Genomic DNA, 26620 nt, shown 5'->3' with positions numbered 1-26620 from the left:
TACTATCAATTACTGTATTGATTGTTTCATAAATTAATCACTTGGGGGACAAGTTGAGGTAAGTATGGAGCAAAGGTCATCCACAGTGACCTCCCCCTCCCCATCTGATTCAGCTCTGGCCCACATTCCAGAGGTGGAAAGTAACTAAGTACTTTTATTTTTATTTTTTATTTCCTTTCTATTTTTATCCACTACTACTCAGATGGAAAAAAGTTAGGTTTCCTGGAACTTCAGTTACTGTCGCTGACCAATATCTGCATTCCTGTGTGTGTGTGTGTGTGTGTGTGTGTGTGTGTGTGTGTGTTGGGTGTGGTTGGTTCATCTCACTAGTTAAATTTGAATTGAAAAGTGGCTTGTTGAGGTGAAAAGCAATGATTGGATTAGTGATGTAATGCTGTTAGCGGCTTTCTCTTGTGTGTGTGAGTGAGTGAGTGAGTGAGTGCGTGTGTGTGTGTGTGTGTGTGTGTGTTTGTGTGTCGCCCTTTGCCTTTATTTCATCTGTCAACAGTACACACTGATGTGTTTCTGCTTCACTGTCACATTCAGCTCGAACAAACTTCAGTACTTAACTGAAGTAAAACTAACTACAAATAGTGCAGTAACCTTCATCTTCCTCTTCCTCCTCCTCCTCTTTTTCTTCATTACCACCCTCCCCCTTTCCACCCTCTGCTCTCTTCCTCTCTTTGTTTTCTATCTTCACCCTCTTCCCCCGTCCCTCCTTCTTGTCTTCATCTTCCTCTCTTCCTCTTCGTCATGTCCCCCACCATTTGAGTCCATCTTGTCCTCCTCTGTCTGCTTTTCTCTTTCTAATCTTCTCTGCCGTCTCATATTTCTTCACCCTGCCCTCTGCCTTCTTCTCCTTCACTTTCTTCTTCTTCTTCTTCTTCTCTGTGCCGTGCTCTCCCTCCACCTTTCACTCCATCTGCCAAAGGTAAAGAAAGAGTCTCTTCCCGCTCTGCTGCAACCACATGGGGGAGGAGGAGGAGGAGGACGAAGAAGCAGGAAGAATGCGATGAGGGAGAGATGCCTGCATGTTCCTCTGTGTGTCTTCCTCCAGCAAAGGATGATGGGAGGAGGAGAAGGAGGAGGAGTCTAAGCACTGGCAGGAATGTGAGAGAGGAGCACAACATGCAAAGCAACTAAAACTACATTTAGTTAGCAACAAACTGACGCCACTTCACCAGACAGAGAACTACAGCGGAAACTACTTCATCTTAACCACTGATCTACAGGAAATACTCCATACTATTACATCCTTTACTGCAGGAAGAAGGAAGATTAAAAACACTAAAACAAGCATTCAAGACCTCACTAAAAGTAAACAAGTCCTAGAAAGCATCCAAATTAATAGTGCTCAGAGAATGAAAGATCTAGATTAGTTTCAAAACTCCACTTTTTTAGATTTGGATCAGATAAGTTGAAGAAAGAAACAACAACAATTGAAAGAAGAAGAAAAAGGGTCAGAAGGATGGAAGTAGAAAAGAGGTGAGAAGGAATGAGCCAGGAAAGAATGGAGACAGGGAAGCAGGGAAAGAGACACAGAGGAAAACAAAGAGGAATGGGCAGGAAGAAGCAGAGTCTGCACATCTGTGATGAATGTGGGCAAATCTGTTGTTTTTTAAGTAGTTTATACTGGTAAATAACAATTCTGATAACTTTATGCAACGTAATCTATTTTATATACATCTCAAGGTACAAGCATACTTAATATAGAGAATGTTTAAACATGGAATCACTCTTTTTTTAAATGTCATACATGGAACAAAAGGGTTACTTTGCCTTTCGATACTTGATTAAGTACTATTCAAGACAAGTCATGGCCTATTTTATTTTAAGAATGAACCCACTCAGTCAGATTACATCACTTTTAAAGTGTTTTAAAGCATGTCACTACTTTATTATTTAATTCGTTTGTATGAGGAAGTAATGCGTTATTTTAATCATTCAACTTGCCTTAGATGTTATAGGTATAATTTCTTTATTTTAGTGTCTTTTCAACATCGCTCCATCGTCAGTTGCTCACAAACAGTCAGAGAGCTCCATTACTCCTTCCTGAGTCACGTCAGTTAAACAGAAACTCCCTGGAAACAGGAGCAGCTCCTCACAGCCCCCAAGGATGACGGCGGGCATCCTCTTCTCCTGAAACCTCGCGAGAACTGACTTCCTCTCACTTCTTCCCCTGAAACATCACGAGAGTTCAACTGAGCTGTGTGGCTGAGAAGGACAACTTTAATTTTACACTTCAAACGTTTGAAACAACCGTTTCTAACGCGCTTTCGCTAATAGACAACTGCGACGAGACACTTTGTGACGCGTTACAGTCGCACTTTGGATGAGTCAACTTTCAGGTGATATTTGAGTTGTTTAAAACGAATGTATTGTGTGTAAAACTAGACAAAACTCAAAGGTAAAGTCGTGCAACGGCTAATTCTAAGTTGACGTTTAGGTGTAATGTAGAATTTCGGTGTTAGACTATTTGAGGCCGAGTCAAACGAAGACCTAAGTTGTGAAATGGTGTTGCTTTTGGCCAAATATGCTTGTTTCAAGTGAAGTTTAGACAACAAAATGTGTGTGTTTGGCTCTCCATCACTGGACGGAACAGTGCGAAGTAATCAGTGGGGGGTGGGGGTGGAGAGAGAGAGAGAGGGAGGGAGAGAGAGAGAGAGAGAGATGCTTGGTGGCCACGTCCCCTTGGAGACTGGAGAGACAACACGTGATGAGCTTTACTTATCAGGTTTAGAGGGTGAGAGACACCGACACATAGCTAGAGAGAGAGGAGGCAGAGAGAGTTGGGAGTCCAGGGAGGAATATAAAAAAAATAGAAGACGAAAAATCGTGCTTTTTTTCCATCGACGACTCTTTTTCTCTCCGTGTTTGTAGGGGAGAGAGCGAGAGGAGGAAGCGAAGCAGAGGAGAGGAGGAGGAGGAGGTGAGGAGGGAGGAGGAGGAGAAGCCGGAGTAAAGTTTGTCCAACTTTGCACATCCCTTCGGAAACGCCATTTTGATTCCTCTCCTCTCCGGAACAAGTTTGCAACCTCTCTCTCTTCCCCTTTTTCTTACTCTTCATCCCCCTTTTCATCCTCGCCCTACATCTTCATCCTCAATATCGCCACCACCTCCACCATCATCATCATCGCCACGATGTCTCGGCGCAAGCAGCCCAACCCCAACAAAGTGAAGCGTAAGTCTGCTTATTTTCTACTTCAACCATCGCTTTATTTTGCTCCTTTTTGGCTCTGTGTGCTCGCTGTGTGTGATGAGCGGCTGTCTGGCGAAAAGTTGGTGCTTGTTGCGGTTGTTTGAGTAAAGTTTAGGCAGAGATGTGGAGAATACGTGAGGGACGGTCGCTTTTTTTCTCTCCTGCTTCCTAGTTTGATGCGCATCCAAGCGGTGGAATTCAACCCGTGTCTCTTCCTCATTCACTCTACCTCAGCTAATTGCCACTAACTCTTTCATATTTCGACTTGTCGCTCAGACTTGTCACTTAAGTACTCGTTGTGTTGTGTTGTTCGGTGCTTTTGTGTCGCACTGGGGCTGGCAGGAAGGGGTTCAAAGTCTGCTCGCCGCCGGAGTCGAGCATCCATATCTCGGGTGCACTTTGGTCGAAGCCTCGCTGCAGTGGCCATGTGTAAAGCTATCGGACACCAGTGTCAAGCTAGGCCGCATGCGTAGCGTGGCTTCCTCGGGGCCTTCAAAGTAAAACCACCTGTTGCCATAAATGTCTCTAGGTTGGCCGAGAGTAGAGTGTAAATTAGGGCTGTAATTTAGATGCTGTAGAAGTTGTATTCTATTTGCTGTCTCTATTTCTTCACTTCTAAATGGGTAGTTGTTGTGTTTGTCAGAACAGTTGTTTCTTTTACTCCTTCAATTGGAGGCTTTGACAAAGTTCCCTGAAGTTGTGTGATGCCTAAATTGAGTGAAATAATCTGTCACACCATGTGTTGATTGCTACATCACACAATCTTCTTGGATTTAACATTGTACATGTGTAGAGGAACATTATTTAAGGTATAACGAAGATAAATGAATTAAATCAGATGAGTCCCTTTGTATCTAAATAGGTGTAAAGGCATTTTATACATATGTAGCTATCTTAATAGTACATGAACTCAATTGTTGTGACTCATCGTGGGTTTTGTTTTGAAGGGTCATTAGCCTTGCTTCCTGCAGCGCCCGGATCGACTGCTGCTACCTTTGCGCCGCTTTGGTGACCTTGCCCAGACATATTATCCACAAACACACTCATTCTCCTTCACAAACTCAAGCAACATTGTGTCTTATATCACCAAGCGCATCGACGCGTTTGCGGTTTTGTCACTGTTAAAACACTTTTGGCTTGGTTTCGGAGAGTTTTCTCCGTCTCCGGTTACGCGCAGCCCGCAGCAGCATCGACGTGACGCCTGTTGCATCCACCCCCCCTTCCTTAGTCTCTTTTCTCTCTTTCGACATCATCCGCCGCTTAGCGTCTCTGAAAGATTAACTCGGCTCCTGTTTGTCAACTTCCATCCACTTCAAACCCTCCATCGTTGACTTTTATCAACTTTTAGCCACTAACTTAGCCTTTAGCCTCACCGCCTGTTTATGTGTGTGTGTTTTTGTGTTGGTACACGGCGGATGATGCTGGACGGGGGGAGTTAGTGGTAATATCTCGCTTTTGCTGTTATCTGTGATCCGGGTCAATGATTGATGGCCGCGCTCCGCTCTGGGCGTTTGACTCGTTGTACCCATGGGGCGAAGTGATGAACGGATGAGTTTTCTGTGTCTCGGGGTTGAACCGGTTAGATAATGGTTGCTAGGGCATTCTCTCTCTCTCTCTCTCTCTCTCTCTCTCTCTCTCTCTCTCTCTCTCTCTCTCTCTCTCTCTCTCTCTCTCTCTCTCTCTCTCTCTCTCTCTCTCTCTCTCTCTCTCTCTCTCTCTCTCTCTCTCTCTTCCCTGCTACAGAACAAAAACCTTAATATTCCACATTTTTACTGTTTTATTGATGCTGAACTTTAGTCACTACAACTGAACTGTACTGTAGCTACACTTTATCTCTGTGTAGGAATTTCAGGAAATTGTTGCCTCAAGAAGTCTCACCCTATACCGATTCATTCATATCTCATTTATACTAGTTTTACTCCTAAACTCCAGTAGTAATTCTATAATAATGTTACTTAAATGTTTTATAAAAATGCAGGTTGGATTATGATAAAGTTACCATAGAAACACAGTGAGTAATTGATGCTTTATGGTACTTTAGTGTCTCGTGTTATCACTGTAATATTCACTGAGTACACTTCCTGTACTCAAAGGAAGTCAGTTTGTAGTTACTTCATCCTACAATAATATTCCTGATACCCGATGGATGTCTATTATTCGTTCAAGGGGCTTGGTCCTCTCCTCTCCTCTTCTCTCCCCTCTTCGTCCTGACAGTGGAGAGGGGAGAGATCCGGATGAGCAGTTAGCATTCCATTACGAAATTCAACACTGAGGCCGAGCTGGGCCCTCGGCGACATGCGCTGATCTCTCTCTCTCTCTTGCTCTCTTTCTCTCCCTCTCCCTCCCTCTCCCTCTCCCTCTCCCTCTCCCTCTCCCTCTTTCTCTGCTGAGGCGAAATTTTAAACTCATCCTTCCACTTTCTTCGCATTGCAGTGTATAGTGTTGAATTGGAGAATTGCAGTGTGTGTGCACATATTTTCATGTTGTGGATTCCTTATGTTAGTTTTGGTCAATGGTTTTACAGGGATGCTCTGTATGTGAGGGAGTAAAGAGTATTTACGGGGGGTTGGGCCAGTGGTCTAGGAATTCTCTCACTTTGACCCATCAGCCTTTTGGTTTGCAGTGTTGTCGATACAGACAAAATTGTAGAATTAAAAGTTTCTTCTTCTTATTTTCTCTCTTCATCTTCTCTGTTGGCTTTTTAAAAATGCTGACAGCCCGATGATGTAGTGGATGATGTGTCCCTCTCTCTCTCTCGCACACACGCGCACACAAAGACTGTCCTGTGTGATCGGGCATCCTCCATTGTGAGACGCTTTTTGTGGGAATTAAAGCCTGTGACACACGCATACACACACACACACCCACTCAGTCACTCACGCACACACACAGGCCAGAGTCGTGTAAAGACATGATGCAGCATGAACAGCAGCAGGCTTCTCTGCTAGTACAGGTGAAACAACAAGAAAGAGGAGGGAGACAGACAGTTTTAGTTGTTTCAAATTCTTTGTTTTTTCATTATTAAAAAAAATTCTGTAAAACATTTCACATTTTGCGCTTTATTTTACAATTTAATGGAAATCATTAAGTTGTGTATTTTATTTCAAAATTAATGTTTAAATGACAAAAATCACCGTTAAAATGAATTAATGATAATTCTGAATAACACTTTTTCTTTTTTCTTTTTACATTATTTGTTTCATATTTCATTATGATTAAGAGCATTTAGGGAGGCAAACTAAATCAGTCTTGGCTTATTAGTATCATTAACTAACAGAATGCAGTGATGTGGGGTAGCATCAGTATGTTTCCTGTGTGTATGCGTGTGTGTGTGTCCACAGGGAGCGCAGAGCAGCAGCTAATTAAAAGCTCTTCATCCTCCCACTGAAACTGCTGTTGTCTCACATTAGACACCATTAGCATACACACACACACACACAGAGACACACACACCCTCCTATTGATTCTCCCAAGTTTCAATCACATGATGAATCTCAATAGGCAAGAGATGATTACAAGCAGTGACCGACAAGCTTCTTTTCTTTTTCACATTTGACGATGTTATGGCCTGTAAGTGAAATGAATTATACTCTGAAGTATTATTTATATTTATTGTAAAAGTGAAATAATGTCAGTGTTAGTTTGTGGGTGTGGCCTAACTTCCACATCACGCTGTCCAGCAGCATCAGAGCAAGCTGACTCTCGATTACGACACAGCCACATGTGACTGTGATTGTGTGTAGTGGGGGTTTGGGAAAACACTTGCGGACACACACTCACAGAGGAGCTCCACAGATGAGGCGATGAGGTGACAGCCTCATTCTCCCTCTCTCTCTCTCTCTCCTCTCTCTCCCTCACCCCTTTTGCTCAGCCTCTATTTATAGACCCGCCTTTTTTAGATAAGATTATGTTCCATCCCCCGACAAGCCTGCCAGGACAGGAGGAGGAGTTAGCACACAGTTCAGAAAGGTGAAGGAGCAGCAGGAGGAGGAGAGAAACTTGTCTGTTTTGGGGTAAAACACGTTGCTGTAGAGAAGGCCTCAAACAGGCTCTGTGGTTACGACTCGACTGAAATCGAGTGTGTCCTGGTGTGTCATGCAGCTAGTGTGGAAACATCAGAGACCAGCACCTTCCCCTGTAATTTCTCTATTGACCATAGCAGCAGCCAAAAGTATGAACTGGCCTTAAGTCAAATGTGCGTCTGAGTCCAAACCACAACAACAGTTTATTCTTCTTAGTCAAATAGCCTCAGTGTTTGTCTTCCAGGTGGTGGCACCACGGTGGACTTAACTTTCACTCTTTCTGCTGAGACTTCATATGAAGCAAGCGCCACTGTCACCAAAACTCCATTTCAGTGAGCTCAGAGCTAATGAGAGCCCACTGGTGATGCCAAGGCTACAAATCCACAATGCGGCCATACTTTCAGAAGTCTGTACACTCCCCAAGCATAAGCAGCCGCTCAAATCTGCAGTGCACAGACACAGTTTGTGTTTATTGTTTTGTGCTGCGTGTAACTCATCCAGAACTCACTATGAATGCAGGGTGTTGAGTTGCGGCTCCTAACTTTATCAAAAGTGAACTTAATCAAAAGAGAGGTCCAAGGAGTAACGATGAACGTGAACAGTGCCACCACGTGGAGGAGAAACAGTCGAGACGTTGGACTGGACTGTTGACGAACACTAGCTGCAGTAAAAGTGATTTATTATGACAGTATGAACCAGTTATCTAAAGCGCTGATGTGTTTAAGAAGCTGCTTTCATCTTTGCATGAACAGAACAGCAGCTAAACGCACGATGCTTCTGAAACTGCACGTATACTCAGAGCCTGCTTGGCCAGTGAGTCACGGTGTGAGACTGGTTTGTTGCTGAGGATTGGGAGGGTTTGTGTTCAGACGTAGAGGTGTGGAAGAGGAGGATGGGGGATGGGGGGGTGGGACGGCGGCTGCCAGTCGAGCCGTTACACCTCCAGCCGAAGCAAATGGCTCATCACCGTGGCCTCCTTCCCCCGACAGCAGAAACAAAGGAAGCGGCCGCTCCTCGTTTCATCACTTCAACAGTAAAACCTCACGAGCCTCCAACTGAAGAGACGAAAGGGACTTAAACTTCTCTCATACTTTGTTCCTCTTTTGAGCATCTATGTATGAGTTTCGACACAGAGAAATAATTTGCCTATAAGCATCTTTAATCAAAAAGTATGAAAGTGAAACAAAACCTCCTGTCGATTAAAAAAAAAAAAAGAGGAAGCTGGAATTGATGAGTGGGCTTTAACTGTTTAAAGCCTTAACGGCAGAGTTAAATGTCAAGGGACTAATGATTTGGCTCATGTGAGAGAGAAAAGGGATAATGGTCAAAACGTTAGATGAGTAATAGGGGAGTGTTAGCAGATCGGGAGGAGGGAGAAGGATGAAGAGGCGGGACAGGGTGGAGACAGAACAATGTGGGAATTAAGGGCACGGAAACGGGATTATAAAGTTATCTTTCCCTGAGGTGGGACGAGGAGAAGCGCAACTAGAAACAGTGTGGTAAAGAAAGAAGTGATGGATGGGCTATTGTGTGTGTGTGTGTGTGTGAGAGGGAGAGATCCCCCGCTGAGTCACTGTCTGTGACCTTGTGTGTTGTCTTTGACCTTTTTAAATCCCTCCCTTTTATTCTTCACCCTCCTCTAGTCCAAACAGTTTGTCTCTGTCTCATCAGTGGCCGTCCAGAGACATTTCCTTCCACGCCGGAAGATTAGGAAGGTGCTTTTTTGATCTCTTCTCTCTTTGGTCACACTGACATGTCATGTGAAGACGTTCAGTGGTAGCTCTGCATCCCTGATTGGTCAGAATACCCCCCCCCCCCCCTAGCCCAGCCAGACCCATTACACATTAAAGCAGCAGCTGTTAGCATTAGCAGGTCCCTCCTCATCTCTCCTCTAAAATCAGGACATCACAAATCTGCAAAACAGAACAGAGAACCTCCTCCATCACTTTAGGTGTCCCTGTTGTCAGTGGAGTTAAGGTGCAAGTAGAAATTAAATCCCATATCTCTTTAATAGTGCTTGAAAACCAAACAAGGAGGTCATTCAAGGAACCGTGTTTCTGCTCTGGATCCGGGTCGAGTGGTTTGTAATTTAGTTCAGAACTCCTGGTCTGAGAGTGGCTATTGAGAGAGAGAGAGAGAGGGAGGGAGAGGGACGGGAGATGCACAGGGACGGTATGAGTGTAATTTGAGACGTGGGATGAATAGCTCTAAAGTAGGACACACACTGAGTTTTGCGTGTCGTCTGATGGGCCTCCTCCCATGCAAGTGTGTTTTTGCGGGAATGGGGGGATTGGTTTTGCACACGCACACACACACGCACACAGAAAAAGCCCACCAGAACTGTCTTGTGGTCGTATTGGCTGGGTTTAAATATAGGCGACAGGCAGCTCAGTTATATTGGTGCACACACACACACACACACACACACACATGCAGACCACCATCTTTTTATAGCAGCGAATACACTCTAAATAACACTGCAGGGAGTAAATATTATACATCTTCTATCTGGTGCCACACTTCACATCACTGATTCCTGCATGTCTATGATGAATGAGACAAAGGTCCTTTACATTCAAAGCTTGGATCAGGCCGGCGTGGGTCGTTACTTACCTTCTGGTATGCCAATCACCTGAGAGCACACCCCAGAACTTGGAATAAAAGGTGCAAGCAATCTATGTGATGGCCCTGTAGAACTAGTTTGGAGATAAACCAATGGACTCAATGGATGAGTGAAGACTCGGTCCTCAACCTGACCATTGTCCTTCTGAGGACCATTTACATAACAGAGGCGGTGAAGTCACTCAGCTGCTGTCTGGGGCTCGACTCACCTGAAGCTTCTTTGCGTGGGTTTTGTGGGACCCTTTGTCCTGAGCAGTATGTCTGTCTTTGTGTCCACTACTTTAGTTTTTGGCAACAGTTCACCTCAGTCCAAAGCTCAGCGGAGGAGATTTGTGCTCTGGGTTTAGATTCGCTGGGTTTCCCTCCAAAGTTGCTTTTCGGACCTAAAGTTCAGAGCTGAATTACATGAACCGCATGATTCTTTCAATGAGATGATGAAGATAAGAACTTGTGTGTGTGGTGCAGCCGGCATGTAATTTCCACATGGCTGCGTACAAACCTTAAGCTGTGAGTGTGTGTGTGTGTGTAGCTAAATAGAAGTAAAGCAGCAAGGAGAGACAAAGGTTCTCTCAAAGCCCTTCCATCAAACTGTGTGTGTGGGTGTGTGTGTGTGAATTTCACCGATGGATGGCTGAACACACACACACACAGAAAATGGAGGAGGGGAGGCATGATGCTTACCTTATAGCTTTCTGGCTAACAGAAAGTGAGTCATATGTAGGCCAGACCTGTTCTATGGGATGCCTGTGTGTGTGTGTGTGTGTGTGTGTGTGTGAGTCTTTGGGTTGGGTGTGGTGAGACTGTCTTGCTGATAAGCAGCTTGGAGCTAACTACCACTGCATGGGAGTGTGTGTGTGTGACTGATACACACACACACACACACACACACAGGCCCACACACACACACACACACACACACAGGGCCACCTTCAGCCTGTTAGCACCTTGTGGCAAATAAAGCCGGTATTTACTGCTAGTCCAAAGTCCGAGCGGCTCGGCTGTTAAAGAATGTCCCAACGAGCGGATGGAGGGAGGAGAGCAGGAGAAAATGGAGTGTTACTTTGCTGGGAGGAGCTGAAAAGATGAAAGGAGAGTGGAGGAGGATGCTCACAGAAGCTTATCTGGGATCTGGTGGTAGTTTAGTTGGTTTATGCTCGCTGTGTGTCGGCCCAACTTTTATATCCAGACTCAAGTACTGCAAGTCTCGATTAGAGGAGGAGAAGGAGAGAAGAGGAGGAGACGGAGTAACAGGAAGTGAAGCAGCCTCTCATCAGGAGATGGAGGAAGTGGAGGAACAATGGCTCCTCTCTCTGTCACTCTCTCTCTCTGGCCCATATGAAGCCGTGATAATCAGACAGGCAGGAGTTACGCAAGTGTCAGAGATGTTCACATTCTGCAGCTGCGGAGCGTCCACAAATGATTCCACCAGCTCCAAGTTAACTGTTGGAAAATGTGGAGTCATTGTAAATCAGTTAAAACCTTCAAGGGGACATATTGTCCTTATTTTCACTGATGGTTTACCTCTACTTTCTATTGCTGTATCACTTCTGTGCCCTCCCTGTAAAGGTCCCACTGTTCTGATTGGCCCGTGAAATACCGAAGCCGTCCAGTCATCAGCTCACGAGCCTTGAAAACGCAACCAGGTGTGTGAGGTTGTAAAATTCACCCTGCATGTCAACGTGTGACCTAGACCAATCAAAATGGAGCTCTCAGGATGGGTTTGTCTGACTGGGTGCAGTTTTTGGAGACAATCTGTGGTGTGAACTTGAATCTTAGAGGTGAGTTACTTTGTTGCAGCGGCCTTGTTGCACAACAAGTCCCAAAGTCAGATAAGGGCACTCATTGAAAACGTAAGAACAACACAAAGGAAGCCATCAAACATAGAAAGGAAGCCAGCCAGGCCAGGTACTGTGGTATGGCAAAAGCTGTGCACTGGTAGGACGCGTGTGTGTGTGTGTGTGTGTGTGCCTGTGCGTTAGGTGGACCAATCAGCCTGCCAGCATGCTCACGGAACTTCATTTGGGCCCGTCAACAGTGTTTGTGGAGTAGATGTTTGTGAGGCAATGAAGTCCAGTCTGGATCAGGATGTTGAGAATCGGCTGTTTCCTCTGCTCTCCCCTCAGCTCTGTGAATGGTGGAAGCTTCCTGCTCCCCTCCACATGGTTCATCATATGCACCCCCCACACACACACACACACACACACAGGCACACAGCGTTCTATGTGTGGAGACTGCGGCGAGCGTTGGTCTATCTCTCTGTCTCTCCTCTCCCCATGTGTGTCTGTCTCCTGCTTGTTTTCCCTCCTTCTCTCCTGCTCACCCCTCTTGCTGACTAAACGGTTTTGTCAGCGGAGAGAGAGAGAGGGAGAGCGAGAGAGAGAGAGGGAGAACGCAAATAGCAGTGTACTTTATGGTAGTTAAATCAACACAGATAGGTTGAGATTTGACCACAATCACAACCCCACTCCATTCATTTAAGCGGTGGAAGTGTGTGTGCACAGGTCTGCTGGAATGAACACACCACACGTTCATACACCCTGCCAAGCACAGCGAAAACTATGACTAACTGTATATTGGCGACTTGGTTAAAGAAGCTGAGAAAAGCACTTAAAAAGCCTGAATGATCCAAATCCAGGCATCTGATTGGCCGGTTTGGACATAAACTGACATCAGTAGCTGCATGGGTTAAGATTTAACCTCTCTCCTACTCCCAACGCCAGCTGCGGTGCACTGTGGGTAAAGATGCCCGTGAGGTCGTGGAGGATGAGGAGGAGGAGGCGACGTGTGATTGGCCAGTTATGTTAATGCTCTTAGTATCCTGAGACAGCAGGGGATGCTGCCTGTGTGTAAAGCACTTGATCTTATTCTTGGTTAAAGGACTATTTTATCCTGTATCTGTTGTTTCATTAGACAGTTTAGTGATGTCAAGCTTTTGGGGGGATTATTGGTGTTGGATTAGTTCAGTGGATTATCTTCTGTATTAATTATCTCAGAGGTGGAGAAAGATATTTACATTTGAGAATATGACAAACCCAGGAGAATATATCAGCTGGAAGGTTTTTGGGGATTTTACATTCATACACTAAACAATGCATTTCCTTTTGACAAGTCATCAACTGGAAAGGCGTCTCAAAGGTGTAAATAAAGTTTTTATTTTTGTGTTTCTGGATCATTCCGGCTGCTGTGAAGCATCGTTAACGTGTTTGCTCCAGCGTGTGTGTAAATTGTTAAGTAGCCTGTGAATGAGGTGAACAGACCAGCCTGTATAATCCCCATTAATCTGACACATACACACACGCGCACGCACACACAACTACACACAGAGGCAACATCAGAGGCAGCCTTGAACACAGATTAACAAAGTAATGTGCTCGCGCACACACACACACACACACACCCCTCCCTGGGTTGAAAAGGTACCATTGTTTGTTCTGCAAGCACAGGACACACCTCACTGTCATGGGGAACACAGCACCAACATGCCCCCAGACTTTTTTCACGCGCTTTTCTTTCTTCAGGCTGATGTCCATGTTCACCTGTGTGTTTGTGTATGTGTGTGAGAAGAGGCAATGGGGGAAGGGATTACAGGATGGGAGAGGTGTGGTTTGAGGTGAAGCAGCAGCAGAGCAGGGGAGGTGAGAGCTCAGAGGAGTGATGTCTCTCCTCTGTACTCAATGTTTGTGTACTTGTATGTGCGTTTAATACCTCCTAGTGTTGGACTTATTGTGAGATGATTATTCCTATGACCTTGCTGCTACTGTGTAAATAGTTCAGCTATGACAACACCAGTGTAACACTTAAGCGCACTGTGTGCGCTAAAGGTTTGCTGTTCAGATGTAGCGTTTTCCATTTTCCCAGCATTGGAATTGAAAACTTGGAATACTAGTTTAGTAGTGCTTTTATTTTGAAAATATTTCTGGCATTTTTGATTCAGTTGAGTCAGTTAGGTTGCATTAATGCACACTGTGTGTGTGTGTGTGTGTGTGTTAATACATTGCTGATTAATAGTCACACACACACACACAAAGGGAGAGAAGCATCATCATACACCAGCTGTGGTAATGACGGGTTACTCTTGCTCTGACCTCACACACGGTCATCCAGTGATGATGATAACACACACGCTGGCTGACGGGATGCTGTGAAACATCACGTCTCTGCTCCGGCCTCCAAACATCACTTAATACCTCACACTGATCATTTACGGTTAGTTTCTTGCAATAAATTGATAACTATTTAACCATTTGTTTATTTAAACTAAACAAAACATCATTCATTATCGTACATCTTACCCCAATACAAACCCACCATCACAGTCCTGTGTGTGTGTCCCGTGTGTGTCTTTACAAGCTTGTGGATCAGTGAGTGTGTGTGTTTTAAAGTGTGTGAAGGTTCACAGCGTCTCTGTCTCCTGCTTTTGTTCCCAGTCTGGAGACAAAATGTCCACTAAAAGCAGATAGCAGAGGAACAATGATTGAGTATCTCTCTCCATCACTGTCTCTCTCTCTCTTTCTCTCCCTCTCTCCCTCTTTCTCTCTCTCTGTCTCTCTCTCTCAGTAGAGTATGGAGCTACTTGGGTATTTGTTCGTTGGGTTGTTTGCTTTCTTTCCTTCTTTCCTTTTTTGGTTCTTTCTCCATCAAACTGAAGTCTAGTTAAACAATTTAATTTCACGACGAGTGTGATTAGATGGGATGTGCGTGTGTGTGTGGGGGTGCGGTGTGTGTGTGTTGGTGGGCTGAGTTAAAGGTGTGTATTGGGGGCGTTTCTATAGGTGTTCCCACCAAAATCCATTTGGCTTTTAGTGAAAAACACAATAACCCCTCCCATGGGAAAGTGCTTCAGTGGGGGACACACACTCACCTTTGTGTGTTTATTTGTAGGTGTGTGTGTGTGTGTGTATGTATGCGTGTGTGTGCGTGTGTGTTGCCCCTCAGGCACAGAGGCACAAAGAGGCTCTGAGTCTTTTCACTCAGGCTGAAACCTGGTCCTCCTCCTTAGCACCACGCCCTCCACACACACACAAACACACACACACACACCCAGAGATGGAGTCTCACAGTTTATACAGTTAGGTTTTCCTTTGTTTGCTCTGTTTCACCTCCATCCTGGTTTCTTCTCCTCTCCTCTCCAGCTCTCTTTAACGCAGTGGAACTCCTCCATCTCTTAAATCTCACATGTGTTAAGGTCTTTTTTTCTCCCTAACTTCACTTTCTCCCTCTGCCAGGTATGAATGTACAGTATGCGTGTGTTTGTATGGATGATGTAACTGTGTATGGCCCACTAGGTTCACATCAGGACTTGAGCATTTAAAGTGACAGTGTAACAGCAATTTGTTCTTCTAAACCTTCTTGAAGGGAACACGTGTATGTGTGTGTGTGTGTGTGTGTGTGTGTGTGGTGACTTGATTGCTCTAAAGTGGCCGTGGCTCAGCAGGCATGGATATGGAAATCCACTGATTGACTGCAGGCAGTATTCCAGAAATGGGCCCTGTGAGGCGTGGCTGAGACATGAGTGTGTAAGTTAGGTTGAAGGAGAGGAACGGCTCTTCCCTGCAGAGCCCCCTGCTGCTTCCTGCTTCCTCTCCAGACAGGAAGTGAAGGATACGGCAGTGTTGTTTCAGCATCTCTGTAGCAACGATAAGTACAAAGGGGGAAGGGGGTTCTCTCTCTGTGTGTGTGTGTGTTTGCGCGTACAAAAGTAGTAGAAGAAGACAAAGGTGTGTTTGTGTGTCTGTGTGTGTAGAAGAAGAGGCAAGAGAGAAACAAGGGGTTAAAAGCAGGATGATGATGCATTTAGTGGTCGACTGTGTCAAAGTTTATCTGTGTGTGTGTGTGTGTGTGTGTGTGTTAGAACCCCTCAGTAACATATTAACTGCTTTATCTTGAGCAGTGTTCAGCCCTTTGCTCTCTGGTCGGTGCGTTAAGGATGCTGTAAAAACAGACAGACACACACACACACACCCTAACTTTTTCAGGGCAAAAATTTAACCCAGCAGGCTCCATCTTGTGACTGTTCTCTCATCAAAGCTGTTTGAGCAAACACTCTGTCAATCTGTGACCCACTGGGAATTGAACCCACAACCCCAGCGTTGTTAGTCCTGCCTCTGATGCTTTTTCTCTGTGGATGACAGCAAGGTTCTTGAAGCAATCTGAAAAAGAGAAAAAAAGGAGAGGATGGAAAGAGGGTAGGAAGGAGAGAGGAGAGGAAGGAGAGTAAAAGAAAAGAGGGGGGGAGAGGATAGAAAGAAAGTAGCTGGGAGATTAGGATGAAAAATGAGTTGAGGGATGGAGAGAAAGAGGAGAGGAATGAGGAGGCTAAGAAAGGAAGAAGCAGGAAAGAAGAGGGGGAGGAAATGGTAAGATGGAGGAAAGGAAATGAGGCAGGAAGGAGGAAAACTTTGAAACTGAAAAAAACTTCAGTCTCCTCTGCAACAGCAGCAGTTTTATAGGTCTAATCTCCCTCATGTGTGCTCACAGACAAAGACAGCTGTCCAATGGGGGAGGAGCTTAGCCGCTGTGATGATGGGAGGGTTGTAGTCGACGAGGGCTCTGATTGGCCAAAGATTTGGCCTTGTACTTTCGCCTGTATCGGAGAGACGAGGGAGGAGGAGAGGCAAAGAAGTAGGAAGGATAGAAAAAAAGGAAAGTCCACAGAGTCAAAGGAGAGAGAGCAGGATGAGGAAAGGGGGGGGAAGAGGTGAGGAAGACTAGAAGAGGTCAGAATGGAGAAGATGAAGAGGAGAAGTAAGAAAGGAGGGATATAAAGTGGAGGACAGAGAGAGAGAGAGCATCTTTAGTGGGCCATCAGCTGTACTGCATCATCTAATTATGACTGTGTGTGTGTGGGGGGGGGGGCATTTCCACACGCACACACACTTTAGAAAGTCTCACACAGTCACTCACACATAATCTCAGTAGCTCCCTTTTGGGAGAAAAGTGTGTGTGTGTGTGCACGTATGTGTGTGTGTGTGTGTCTACATGAAGGCTGTATTCTTCTCACACACACAAAGAGAGCCATTATAGTAGAGGGTGAGTTTCTCTGTCCACATCCTTATGTCTCTCTCGCTGTCTCTCTCTCTTGCTGTCTCTCTCTCTCTCTCTCCCTCTGTCTGTCTCTCTGTCCTTCCTTTCTTCTTCTTCTTCACCTCTTCCTGTCTCTGCATCTTACCCATTTCTTCTCTGTCCCGCCATCACTATCTGCTGTCTCTCTCTCTCTCTTTAGTCTTCCCTCATCTTCCGTCCCCATCTTTGTCTTTTTTCTCCCTCTCTTCCCTCTGTCCACCCCCCTCCTTTGTTTCCTTTTAGTTCTGATCTGTCCATCACAGTCTCTTTGTCCACTCTTTCTGTTTATCTTCTTCTCCCCATCCTCATCCTCTTTTCTGTCTTTCTCCATTCCTCCCTCTCTCCTTTCAAAGTTGGGACGAGTTTGGTTCATCTCCATCATTAGTAAAAGTGTGTGTGTGTGTCTCTCTCTCTCTCTCGCCTTCAGGCCTCTCAGCAAGCTCATACACGCCAAAGCCGGTTTGAGCTCTGGACTTAGTCAGCACACACACTCGCACACACTCATCCTCTAGTGATGAAAGACTTGTGCGGGTGTACTTTGCGTACAGCGCGATCAGAAAGAGAGAGAATGAGAGAAAAGAAAAAAGAGGAGGAGGAGGAGGAGGAGTCCCACCCAGTTTCATCATCATTGTTGTTGTAACAGCAGGAGGAGGAGCAGGGAGGAGGTTGTTTTTCTCTCAGACAGGCGGCCAATCATCATCTGCAAACCCCTGCAGGCCGCTGTCACTCACTGCTGCCGATTCATCACTAATGAAAACCAGATTAAGGAAGAATTCCAGTTAATCAACACGGAATGACTCTAAATCCCTCGTTCCAAAAGTTTTCAACCATACCAAGCCTCTCGGGCTCAACTTGAAATGTGTCACATCCATGTCGGGGCGTTAATGTGGTATGATAAAGATCTAAATGGCATGTTAATGTACTGATTGTCGCCATTGCGTTTGAAGGTCTACAGCCCAACATGGTAGATTACAGATTGCAGGAGGTCCCGATCCTGTTATTGTTTACACTCGCAACTCGGTGTAGAAGATTATCTAGATGACCTGGTGTCATTTTCTAACTTTTGTTCTCAGTCAGTTGTTATGATTCGTGCTTAAATGCCTTCATCCAGTTTTAATCGACGTTTAAACATACACGTAAACTTATAGAGAGTCGTTGGGATGTGTTCCTACAACGTGGTGATGGAGAGGCACCAAATACCACCAAATATCGCCAAGGATACCAACTACAATAGGGTGATGCTGTTGCCGGCCCCCCCCTCAGCAGAGGCCGGTTCCTCTGTGCTGAGCTGCAGTGTCGCTTGACTGAACACACGCTCCTCTGATAGGACTAAAAAAGAGAGAGATGGATAATAGCAGCCTGGTAAAGCGGTGGACAGTGTTATGGATGTGGCCAGCTGTGCGTGCGTGCGTGTGTGTGTATGTGTGTGTGTGTCTGTGCGCGTACGTGTGTGTTTCCCTCCCTCTTTTCCCTGACACACAGCGGTATCTGTCAGCCTGCAAATATGTGGAGTGTGTGTTTCGGATTGTGCGGGTTCATTAGCCTCGCCTACACACACACTCACACAAACGCACACACAGTTGTGTTAGCAGATACACAGGCAGTGTGTGTGCCAGCTGTTTGTGTGTGTGTGGATTTATGGGCTATGAATGTGTCGCTTGTTGCGCTTATGGCCAAATGTTGGAGGATGATGGAGCGAGGAAGAGGAGGAGGAGGAGGCTGGTTTGAGTGATGCAGGGATGGAGAGGTTGATTATAAAGGAGTAGAGGAGAGATGAGTTTTTGTGCTGACATTCTGTGAGACAACGAATGAGGCAATCTGCAGCAAGTTGCCAATAGTTTGAAAAGATGAACGGATCAATAGCCTGATATACCTGTGAGCAGGCGAGTGTGTGAGCATCAATCTGTGGATTTAGCCTGGTTAGCATCTCCTTAATGATTAAATGCTACTTCAGAAAGTAATCATCTCACACACACACACACACACACACACACACACACACACACACACACACACACACACACACACACACACACACACACACGCACACATGCACGCACGTGTACAAGCGTTCATGCACGCCGTTTCTTGCCTTCATGCCAGGTTAGCATCTGGTGACTTTGCAAATGGATTAAGCGCTAGTGCAACAGAGACGGGGAGAAACATAAGTGGCTGGATGTCACACACACACACGCGCACACATACACACACACACAGCATCTCAGTGTAGTCAGGTTAGCATCTGTTAGCTGGGTGTGAATGAATAGAGGTCTTACAGAGGAGAGAGCAGAGGTCATTGGCTGTCTCCAACACCTGTTTGTGTGTGTGTGTGTATGTGTGTCTGTGTGTGTGTGACAGCTGCTCAGCACGTTGACATGCCCCCCCCCCCCCCCCACTGACTTCTTCCCCCTAACCACCAATACTGCTGTAGCTGTAAAGAAGAGGGAAAACAAATTCAATCAGAAGAGGAAGAGAGGAAATGAGATTCAGTTTGGGTCTGGATTGCAGAAAGTCAGATGACTTCAATTTCTGCATGCTGTTCATTTTGGTCTTTCCCATGATAATATGAGGAATTGGCCCAACAGCGAAATAAAGGAAGCGGTACTGCTGAGTCATGACGGACAGAACCAGCGTCGTCACGTTAAGGAGCTCTTGGCTTCCCTCTCACTCTTTGACATGATGTGTTTAAGGGTTTTTTTGAAAGTCATCTTTAAGGGATGCCTCAAATATACGAGCATCAAATACTGTAAGAGGTTCACCCTGTTGGCATTACAAGGCATCATTAAGCATTTGTGAGCATTTTAAGGGTATTTTTAATCATCTAAAGCTACTCTAGGGTATCATTGGGTACATTTAATAAGAGCATTTGATCCTAAGGTATCTTGAGGATATTAACAAGCTTTATACTGGCTTGCTCAGGTATCTAGGGAACATTTTAAGGCATCTTAAGAGCAACAGAAAGGTAGTAAGTTTACTGTAAGGTATCATAAAGTATCTAGAGGCCATAGGGGAACATTCCTGTCCGTCAAGACGTCCTGAAGCATATATGGATGTTTAAAGGCATTTCAGTGTGATGTAAGGGTCCTCATGCCATTAAGGTATATTTAATGGAATAGATTTTCTCTTTGCTGGAGGTAAAACGTGTTTTTTTTCTTCTGAAGATCTGAGGAACTCCAATCTGACACACATGAACCGACTCGTCACAGAGTGAACCAATAACTGCATGTACCAGCACATCTACTGTGTGTGTCTGTGTGTGTGTTTGCATGCATTTCCCTGTGAGTTAAACAGTTGAGAAGGATGCTCACACTTAAGAATGAGACAGAGGAGTGTGTGTGTGTGTGTTGGGGTAGGGGGGTGGTGATGTCCTTGAGGCAGAAGACAGGCAGTCCTGGAGTATCAACAGCCAGTCAGCTGCAAGGTTACCTATAGGGCGGCTGTCTTTCGGCCAATCAGAGCAGAGTTTAGTGAGCGGCTGCAGGATCAACAGTGAAGTTGCTCATCTCGTCTGACTAGATTTTTCTCTCTCTCATTCTCTCTCTCTCTCTCTCTCTCTCTCTCTCTCTCTCTCTCTCCCTTTCATTCATTTATTTCTCATTTTATTGCTCCGCCCTCCTCCTTTACTTTAGTCACGCCATCCTGCCTTTTCTCCTCTCTTCCTCTCCCTTTTCTCTTCAGGACTCAGACCCTTCTCTTCTTAAAGTCTCCACTCTCATGTCTCCCTAAAGTCTTGTGTATTGCCTGAAGCCTCCTTTCTTCCTTATCTCCTCTCCACTGTATCACTCTATCCCCCTTTCTCCTCTCCACCAGCCTTTCGCCCCCCCTCCCCTTCTGTACCCCCTCAAGTTCTCTGCTTCTTTACTCCTCCCCTTTTTCCTTCTGCCACGCCTCCTCCCGTTGCGAGGCTCTACTCTTCTCTCCTCCGCTCGTAAATCCTTCCTCCACCTCCTCCTCCTCCTCTCTCCTCCTTTCCACCAGACTCCTCTCGGCTCTCCTCTTCTCCTTCAGGCCCTCTGCACTTGTTCGTGCCTGTCAACCAAAAGCAGAGCAGCATTCTTAAACACACACACACACACACACACACACACACACACACACATTCCTGGTCCTGCTCTGCAAGTTATTTTTACCGTCTGTGTTGCTGCTGGCTGCTTTCACAGTTGGAAGCATCTTTTCATCCTCAAACTTCTACTGTTCTGAGCCACCATTCTCACTGAAGTGTTCCTAAAGAACTCACGTACTCCTCCACAACACAGGTACATGGAACACACACCCTGTGTAAAAGTAGGCAAACCTTTTTAGTTCTACTGCTGTGGAACTGCGGTTGTGTAGAGACAAATCAATAAACTCGGTAGATGATCTCTTAAAGTTGTTGTTGTTTTTAATCGAGGTGAAACAGGGCGGACATTTTGGATCCAACATTCTGACTCAGCATATTTAGTTTTGATGTAATCTGCCCGGTTACTACGTAAGTACTCGTGTTGAGGATGTTCAGGAATAAATGTCCGCTCTGGTGAATATGACTTCATTTAGTCTTAGATCCGGTTGATGATGTGGAGTCTGGCAGTAAACGCTGACAGACCCAACCTGTCCTCAGTGACCTCGGCGCTACAGCGACTGTAATGTGTAACCTCCAGCCATCGGGTTCTTTTTACACACACATTTGACTCTGATTAAAGCCATTTGTTGTAGCTGGAGTGTTGGGAAGAGTTGCTTAAGCTTGAGGGAGATCCAGATCTGGATACAGACACTTTTAATACTTTGTTGTTTTGTTCCACCATGTCAGTAATTATTGATCACTTAGAGGAAGTATTGCTAGATTTGATGGTGGAGAATGTATTTAGTGATGCAACTCATTCACTTGACACAATACGTTGAGACTTAAGTGTCTTTCCACCTCCTCTCCTCTTCCTCCCCTCTCTGTCCATCCTCTGTTGCCTCCTAATTAGTCTTGCCAACCCCATAAGCTCTTAATCTTCCCCCTCTCTTTTCCCTCCTCCTCCCATCCATCCATCCATCCATAAATACAGCCACCATCCATCCCTCTGCCTTACCTCAGTCTGGCCTCGCTGACAGCAGCCACAGTGGATTATCCTCTTTGTGCCCCCCCCCCCCACCCGTGCTCATCCCCTCTGCATCAGGATCTCCATGCTGTCATTCGCTCACCTAAGTCCGATTCTGCCCTGCCGTTGCCTCAACTGCTACTCTTTGTAGTCTCTCTCTGGAGCGATGTAGGCAAGGCTGTCAAAGGTGCCTCAACCGGGTACTAAGTAAAGGGTCTGAGAGGGTCTTTCAGTTTCTGTTGTTTAATGAATTAGTTAAACTGTGTTGGTATGGGTTTGGACTGTCAATTTTTTCCATTTAAAGTCAAATCTACAAGTCTTTTCATCTCCCTTTGTCTTAGATGCCTCCACAGATGTACAGATGTAGCATGTATCATCTCTTGCTTTACCCACACCGCACTCATCACTCATCACTCGTCATCATTTTGGGGTCTATCGGCGTCATGTGACTCCGTGTTCAGCTCCTGTTTCTGTGTGTTCTGCGCAGACTTCTTATCTCAACCTGGTGATTATGTCAGAACATGAACATTAGTACACAGACGCACACACACACACACACTGAGTCCACTGACCTCAGTGCTCTCAGACAGGCAGTTAGAGTTTGGTCTGTGAGATGCACTCTTTGACAAGTTTGGTAACAGCTATCTTCATCCCACCATAGTTTGTTTCAGTGAAGTAGATTGTAAGTCTTAACCCACATGTTAAGCATAAACCCTTTAGTTACAAACAGGCTTTACTCTGTCGCCCCCCTCAGGATGCACTTACATGCCCCACGAGTGGTAAGGATGGAAGAATAGAAGTGATTTCTGTCTCTAATACTGTATTGTGAGCTTTACAGTGGATTCGGGGGGGGGGGCGGTTGTTTTGCCTTCTTTTGTGTGTGTGTGTATGTACCGCTGTGTTTGTGCGCATTTGTATTTTTGCTCCTGCAAGAAATGTGTGTTCGTGTTCCGTGTACAGTTGTTTACAGTTGTTTTGTGTGCGTCACTGACTGTCTCTCTGTGCTCTCCCCCCTGCAGTGTGAGCAGTGGTCGCAGTCACACAGTCTCACAACAAACCCCGCCCCTCTCCGCCCCGCCCCGCCCCACCCTGAGACACGAGCGAACAAGTTTACGCAAAGGACGGGTAAATATGCAACTCCCTCCTGTATCCATCCAGCCGCCATCCCATGCTGCCGACTGTCGCGTATCTCCCTCTCTCTCTCTCTCTCTCTATCTTGCTCTATCTCTCTCTCTTTGTTTATATCTCTCTTTCTCTCTCTCTCTTTCTCTTTCTCAATTTATCTGTCTATTTCTCTATCTCTCACTATCTCTCTCTCTCACTCGCTCTATCTCTCTCTCTATCTTGCTCTATCTATCTCGATCCCTCTTTCTCTCTCTCTCTTTCTCAATTTATCTATCTATCTCTCTCTATCTCTCACTCACTCTCCATCCCTCCCTCTCTCTCTCTCGTTTTCTTTTCACCACTTGCTTTCCGACTTGTTGCGCCCCTTCTTTCCGCTCTTCCTCACTCACTCCCTGCTCTCCATCATATCCCTTCTCTCCCACGCCTCCCTATGGTCCAGCAGCATGGCAGTGTCAGATCAATCCCCCCCTGCCCCCCCCCCCCCCCCCATTGCGATCCTTCACCCCATTTTTTTGCCTCTTCGTTATTTTCGAGCATCTCTGCATCTTTGCATCATCTCCCTCTTCCATCCGCCTCACACGCCGCTTCTCTCTCCCATGTGCCATTCAAAGTCCACAACAAGTCTTTCCACAGTGTTTATAATCTCTATCTGCTTTTCCCAACATTTTATTGAAGCTTTTTCGATGCTTATGGGTGACTGACTGGCATGTTTTGAGCCGCGTTGTTCCTTGAAGCCTTATTTCTATTCAAGATGAAGTAAAATGCAGAATTCTTTAATTCTGCGTGAGAAAATTGTAATATATGACGTCAAAATGTTTTATTCTCTTATACCAGCTATGGAGATGATGGAAGAAAATGGGAGCTCTCTTTGGCTGGCTCAGAACTTATCAATCAACCCATTGAGTTATCTTTCAAATTCTGCTGCACTGTTTAAGTTGAAATGTTCTAGATATCTTGTCCTTTCTTTTATACACATTCCTCCAAACTCTCTGTGCATGGGTGCATATGTGTGTGTGTGTGTGTGTTTGCTCATCTGAGAGAGAGGAGGAATCCCTCTCTGATTGGCTGAGGAGAGGCAGACATTTTCCATAGTCTGAAGCTGTTCTGTGGTTGGCTGAGCCACACCCCTCCCTCTGCTCTCTCTCTCCCTCTCTCTCTGTCTCTCTCGCTCGCTGTCTCTCTGACACATCGTCGATGCTATCTCAACACTTTATCACATCGGGTCTAAACTCCGCTCTTCTCTCTCTCTCTCCCTCTCTCTCTCCCTCTCTCTCTCTCTGCGTGCGTGTGTATCACCGTGCAAAAACACACGTCGGTCAATCTGTAACCAGGCTAGAGTTTGGTACATAGACAAGGGGCAGGGAAGAGATCGAAAGACAAGATGATGCAAGAGAGGAGTGGCAGAGAGAGAAAAAAGAGAGGATGAACACTCTCATACACACACATACTCACACATACTCATACTCTGTAGTACCACAAGTAGTGGTAGTAGAAGTTCTTTCATCCTCAAAGTCCCACTTTGTTAGTTTCTTAACTTTTTCCAGGCATTTCCTCTCTTTTCTTCTTTCCATTCCTTCATTTCCTCTATTTGACTTGGTTAGAGTTTTACTGCTGGAACACGTTTACCTCGGTAAAATTGTGCATGCACACTTGTAATGCAGTAAGGATGGAGAAGTGAGAGGACAGGGCGGTGTGTGTGTGTGTGTGTGTGTGTGTGTGTAAGTGTGTAGTTTTGTCAGTGCTGTGTTCACAAGTTTGGACAGAGCGCTGCAGCGAGCGAAGTGGAGCGGAGGAAGGGGGAGGTGGAGGATGGGTGATGGCAGCTGAGTGCGAGATGGTAGTGTAGGATGGGGGTTAGAGGGTGAGAGGGAGAGAGGGAGAGAGAGAGAGATGGTCATTAATCTCGCTCGCTTGTGCACATACGCACGACCCCCCCACCCCCCCACACACACACATACACACACACACTCACACAGGGCAGCGATGAAGCACTCTCTTGTGACCGGGGAATGAGTGTGTGCTTCCTGTTGTGGTCGAGAGAGGGAGAGAGAGATTTGTGTTACTCCTTCAGGTTTTCCATGCATTTGCTAACTAGCTCAGTTAGCTTCATCCCTGCTCTTTCAGCAGTACGAGGCAGCTGGTACTGTTAGCTGAGTTAGCCTAACTAGCTTCAGAGGCAGTCAGTTGGTACTTTTCTGCGATGGTTTACACGTTCAAAACAACGTGGTGTCTTTACAAAGTTGCTCCATTGTGTTTGACAGAAGAATGGCAGTGACGTGATATTTACTTTGTAAACACTTTCAAACAAAACTCCTTTTGCAAGCTAACTTTGTGAGCTAAGTTTAAGTAAAGAACCAAATCCTTGTGTGAGCTCTTCTGTAGTTTGTAGTTGTTGTTTAGCCCTCCTTCATCAATCACTGAAAACAACTTTTCATCTGCAAAGCTGGAGCACTCACAGAGGAGTCAGCCCTTCAAAATAAAACCCCTCTGCCATTTCTCTAAGGGTTAACAGATTAAACATGTGACCAGTGACACTGAAGCACAAGCTGCACATGGGGCTGTGTGGCACTGCCGTCGTATAAAGTCCACAGAGAAGACATTTTGAATAAAAACCAAACACTCGGCGTGTTACAAACAGCGCCATCTAGAGTCTGTTTAACACTATGGGAGTCCACAGGAATGTTGATTTGTCCCTGGATTTCTCTGTGTGAGTCTTCAGGGCGTGTTGTGTGTGTTTAACCGTTTGAATGAGGTGGAGAGAGAGAGAGATGGATGGATGAAGAGAGCGAGCGAGAGAGAGAGAGAGAGAGAACCAGGGAGCAACAGTTAAAGGAGGTAATAAATAGCCAACATATGGTCACCGGATCCTCCATCCCTCCCCCCACTCCTCTCTCTCTCTCTCCATACATCCTTCCATCCTTCTCTTAACTCTCAAGTCTCTACTACCAAACACAGACTGTTAGCTGACACCACAGGGAGGACACACACACACACACACACATGCACACACACACACACACGCCCCCTTGCTAAAAAAGAGCGATATAAATGGAGACAGAGAGATGGGAGCGGAGGACGAGTCCTGCAGGCTGTTTGCTTTCTTCAGCAGGTGTCACTTTTGTCAGTTTGCCTTTGGCTCTCTGCCGGACCTTACTGTGGCTTTAAAGGATGCTAGCCGGCTGGTTCAGCTGCTGACGCTATTCGCCAGCCAGCGAAAGCACCAAGCCAGTGTAGGAGGTAACCACAGGTAAAAAGGCAGAATCGTCCCTGTGGTCTACATTTGGCCCATAAAAATGCAAGTAAGGTAGAGAAAAATGCCCCCCTCCATAACTGTAATGTAAAGGTACCAACGCAAAAGCCTGTAATGTGCTCAAAGTCTTTAGTTTATCTGTCCAAAGTAAATATGTCATTGAACACGTCGGTGCCGTCACAGTGATCAGTCCCCTGTGTCATTGACCACAGACAAGATAGTTCAAATGCTCCACCATGACTCAACAGACTGTGAACTCTTGTCTGACGTAAACTAT

The 26620-nt window shown here is 45.7% G+C and overlaps 1 protein-coding gene across 3 annotated transcripts in view; it reads left to right on the top strand.

Moving 5' to 3' along the window:
• Window positions 1-2214: 2214 nt before the first annotated feature.
• rreb1a (ras responsive element binding protein 1a) overlaps window positions 2215-26620 on the top strand; it is a 47425-nt gene continuing 23019 nt past the window's right edge. The window contains exons 1-2 of one of the 3 annotated variants that reach the window (XM_076157950.1): window positions 2215-2348; window positions 2881-3181. In XM_076157950.1, the coding sequence (XP_076014065.1) occupies window positions 3142-3181 (40 nt within the window). In that variant the 5' untranslated portion in view covers window positions 2215-2348; window positions 2881-3141. Of the gene's footprint in view, window positions 2349-2686; window positions 3182-22987; window positions 23094-26620 lie in introns of those variants that run through there. The other 2 variants (XM_076157951.1, XM_076157949.1) reach the window with 2 other exon arrangements.

Source organism: Genypterus blacodes, unplaced genomic scaffold (assembly GCF_046128005.1).
Source record: "Genypterus blacodes isolate CSIRO-AG114 ecotype Tasmania unplaced genomic scaffold, CSIRO-AGI_Gbla_v1 ptg000076l_1, whole genome shotgun sequence".
In the NCBI taxonomy this organism is placed as follows: Eukaryota; Metazoa; Chordata; class Actinopteri; order Ophidiiformes; family Ophidiidae; genus Genypterus; species Genypterus blacodes.
Note: the sequence above shows the minus strand (reverse complement) of the source record. Positions and strands in the feature narration are given on the sequence as shown.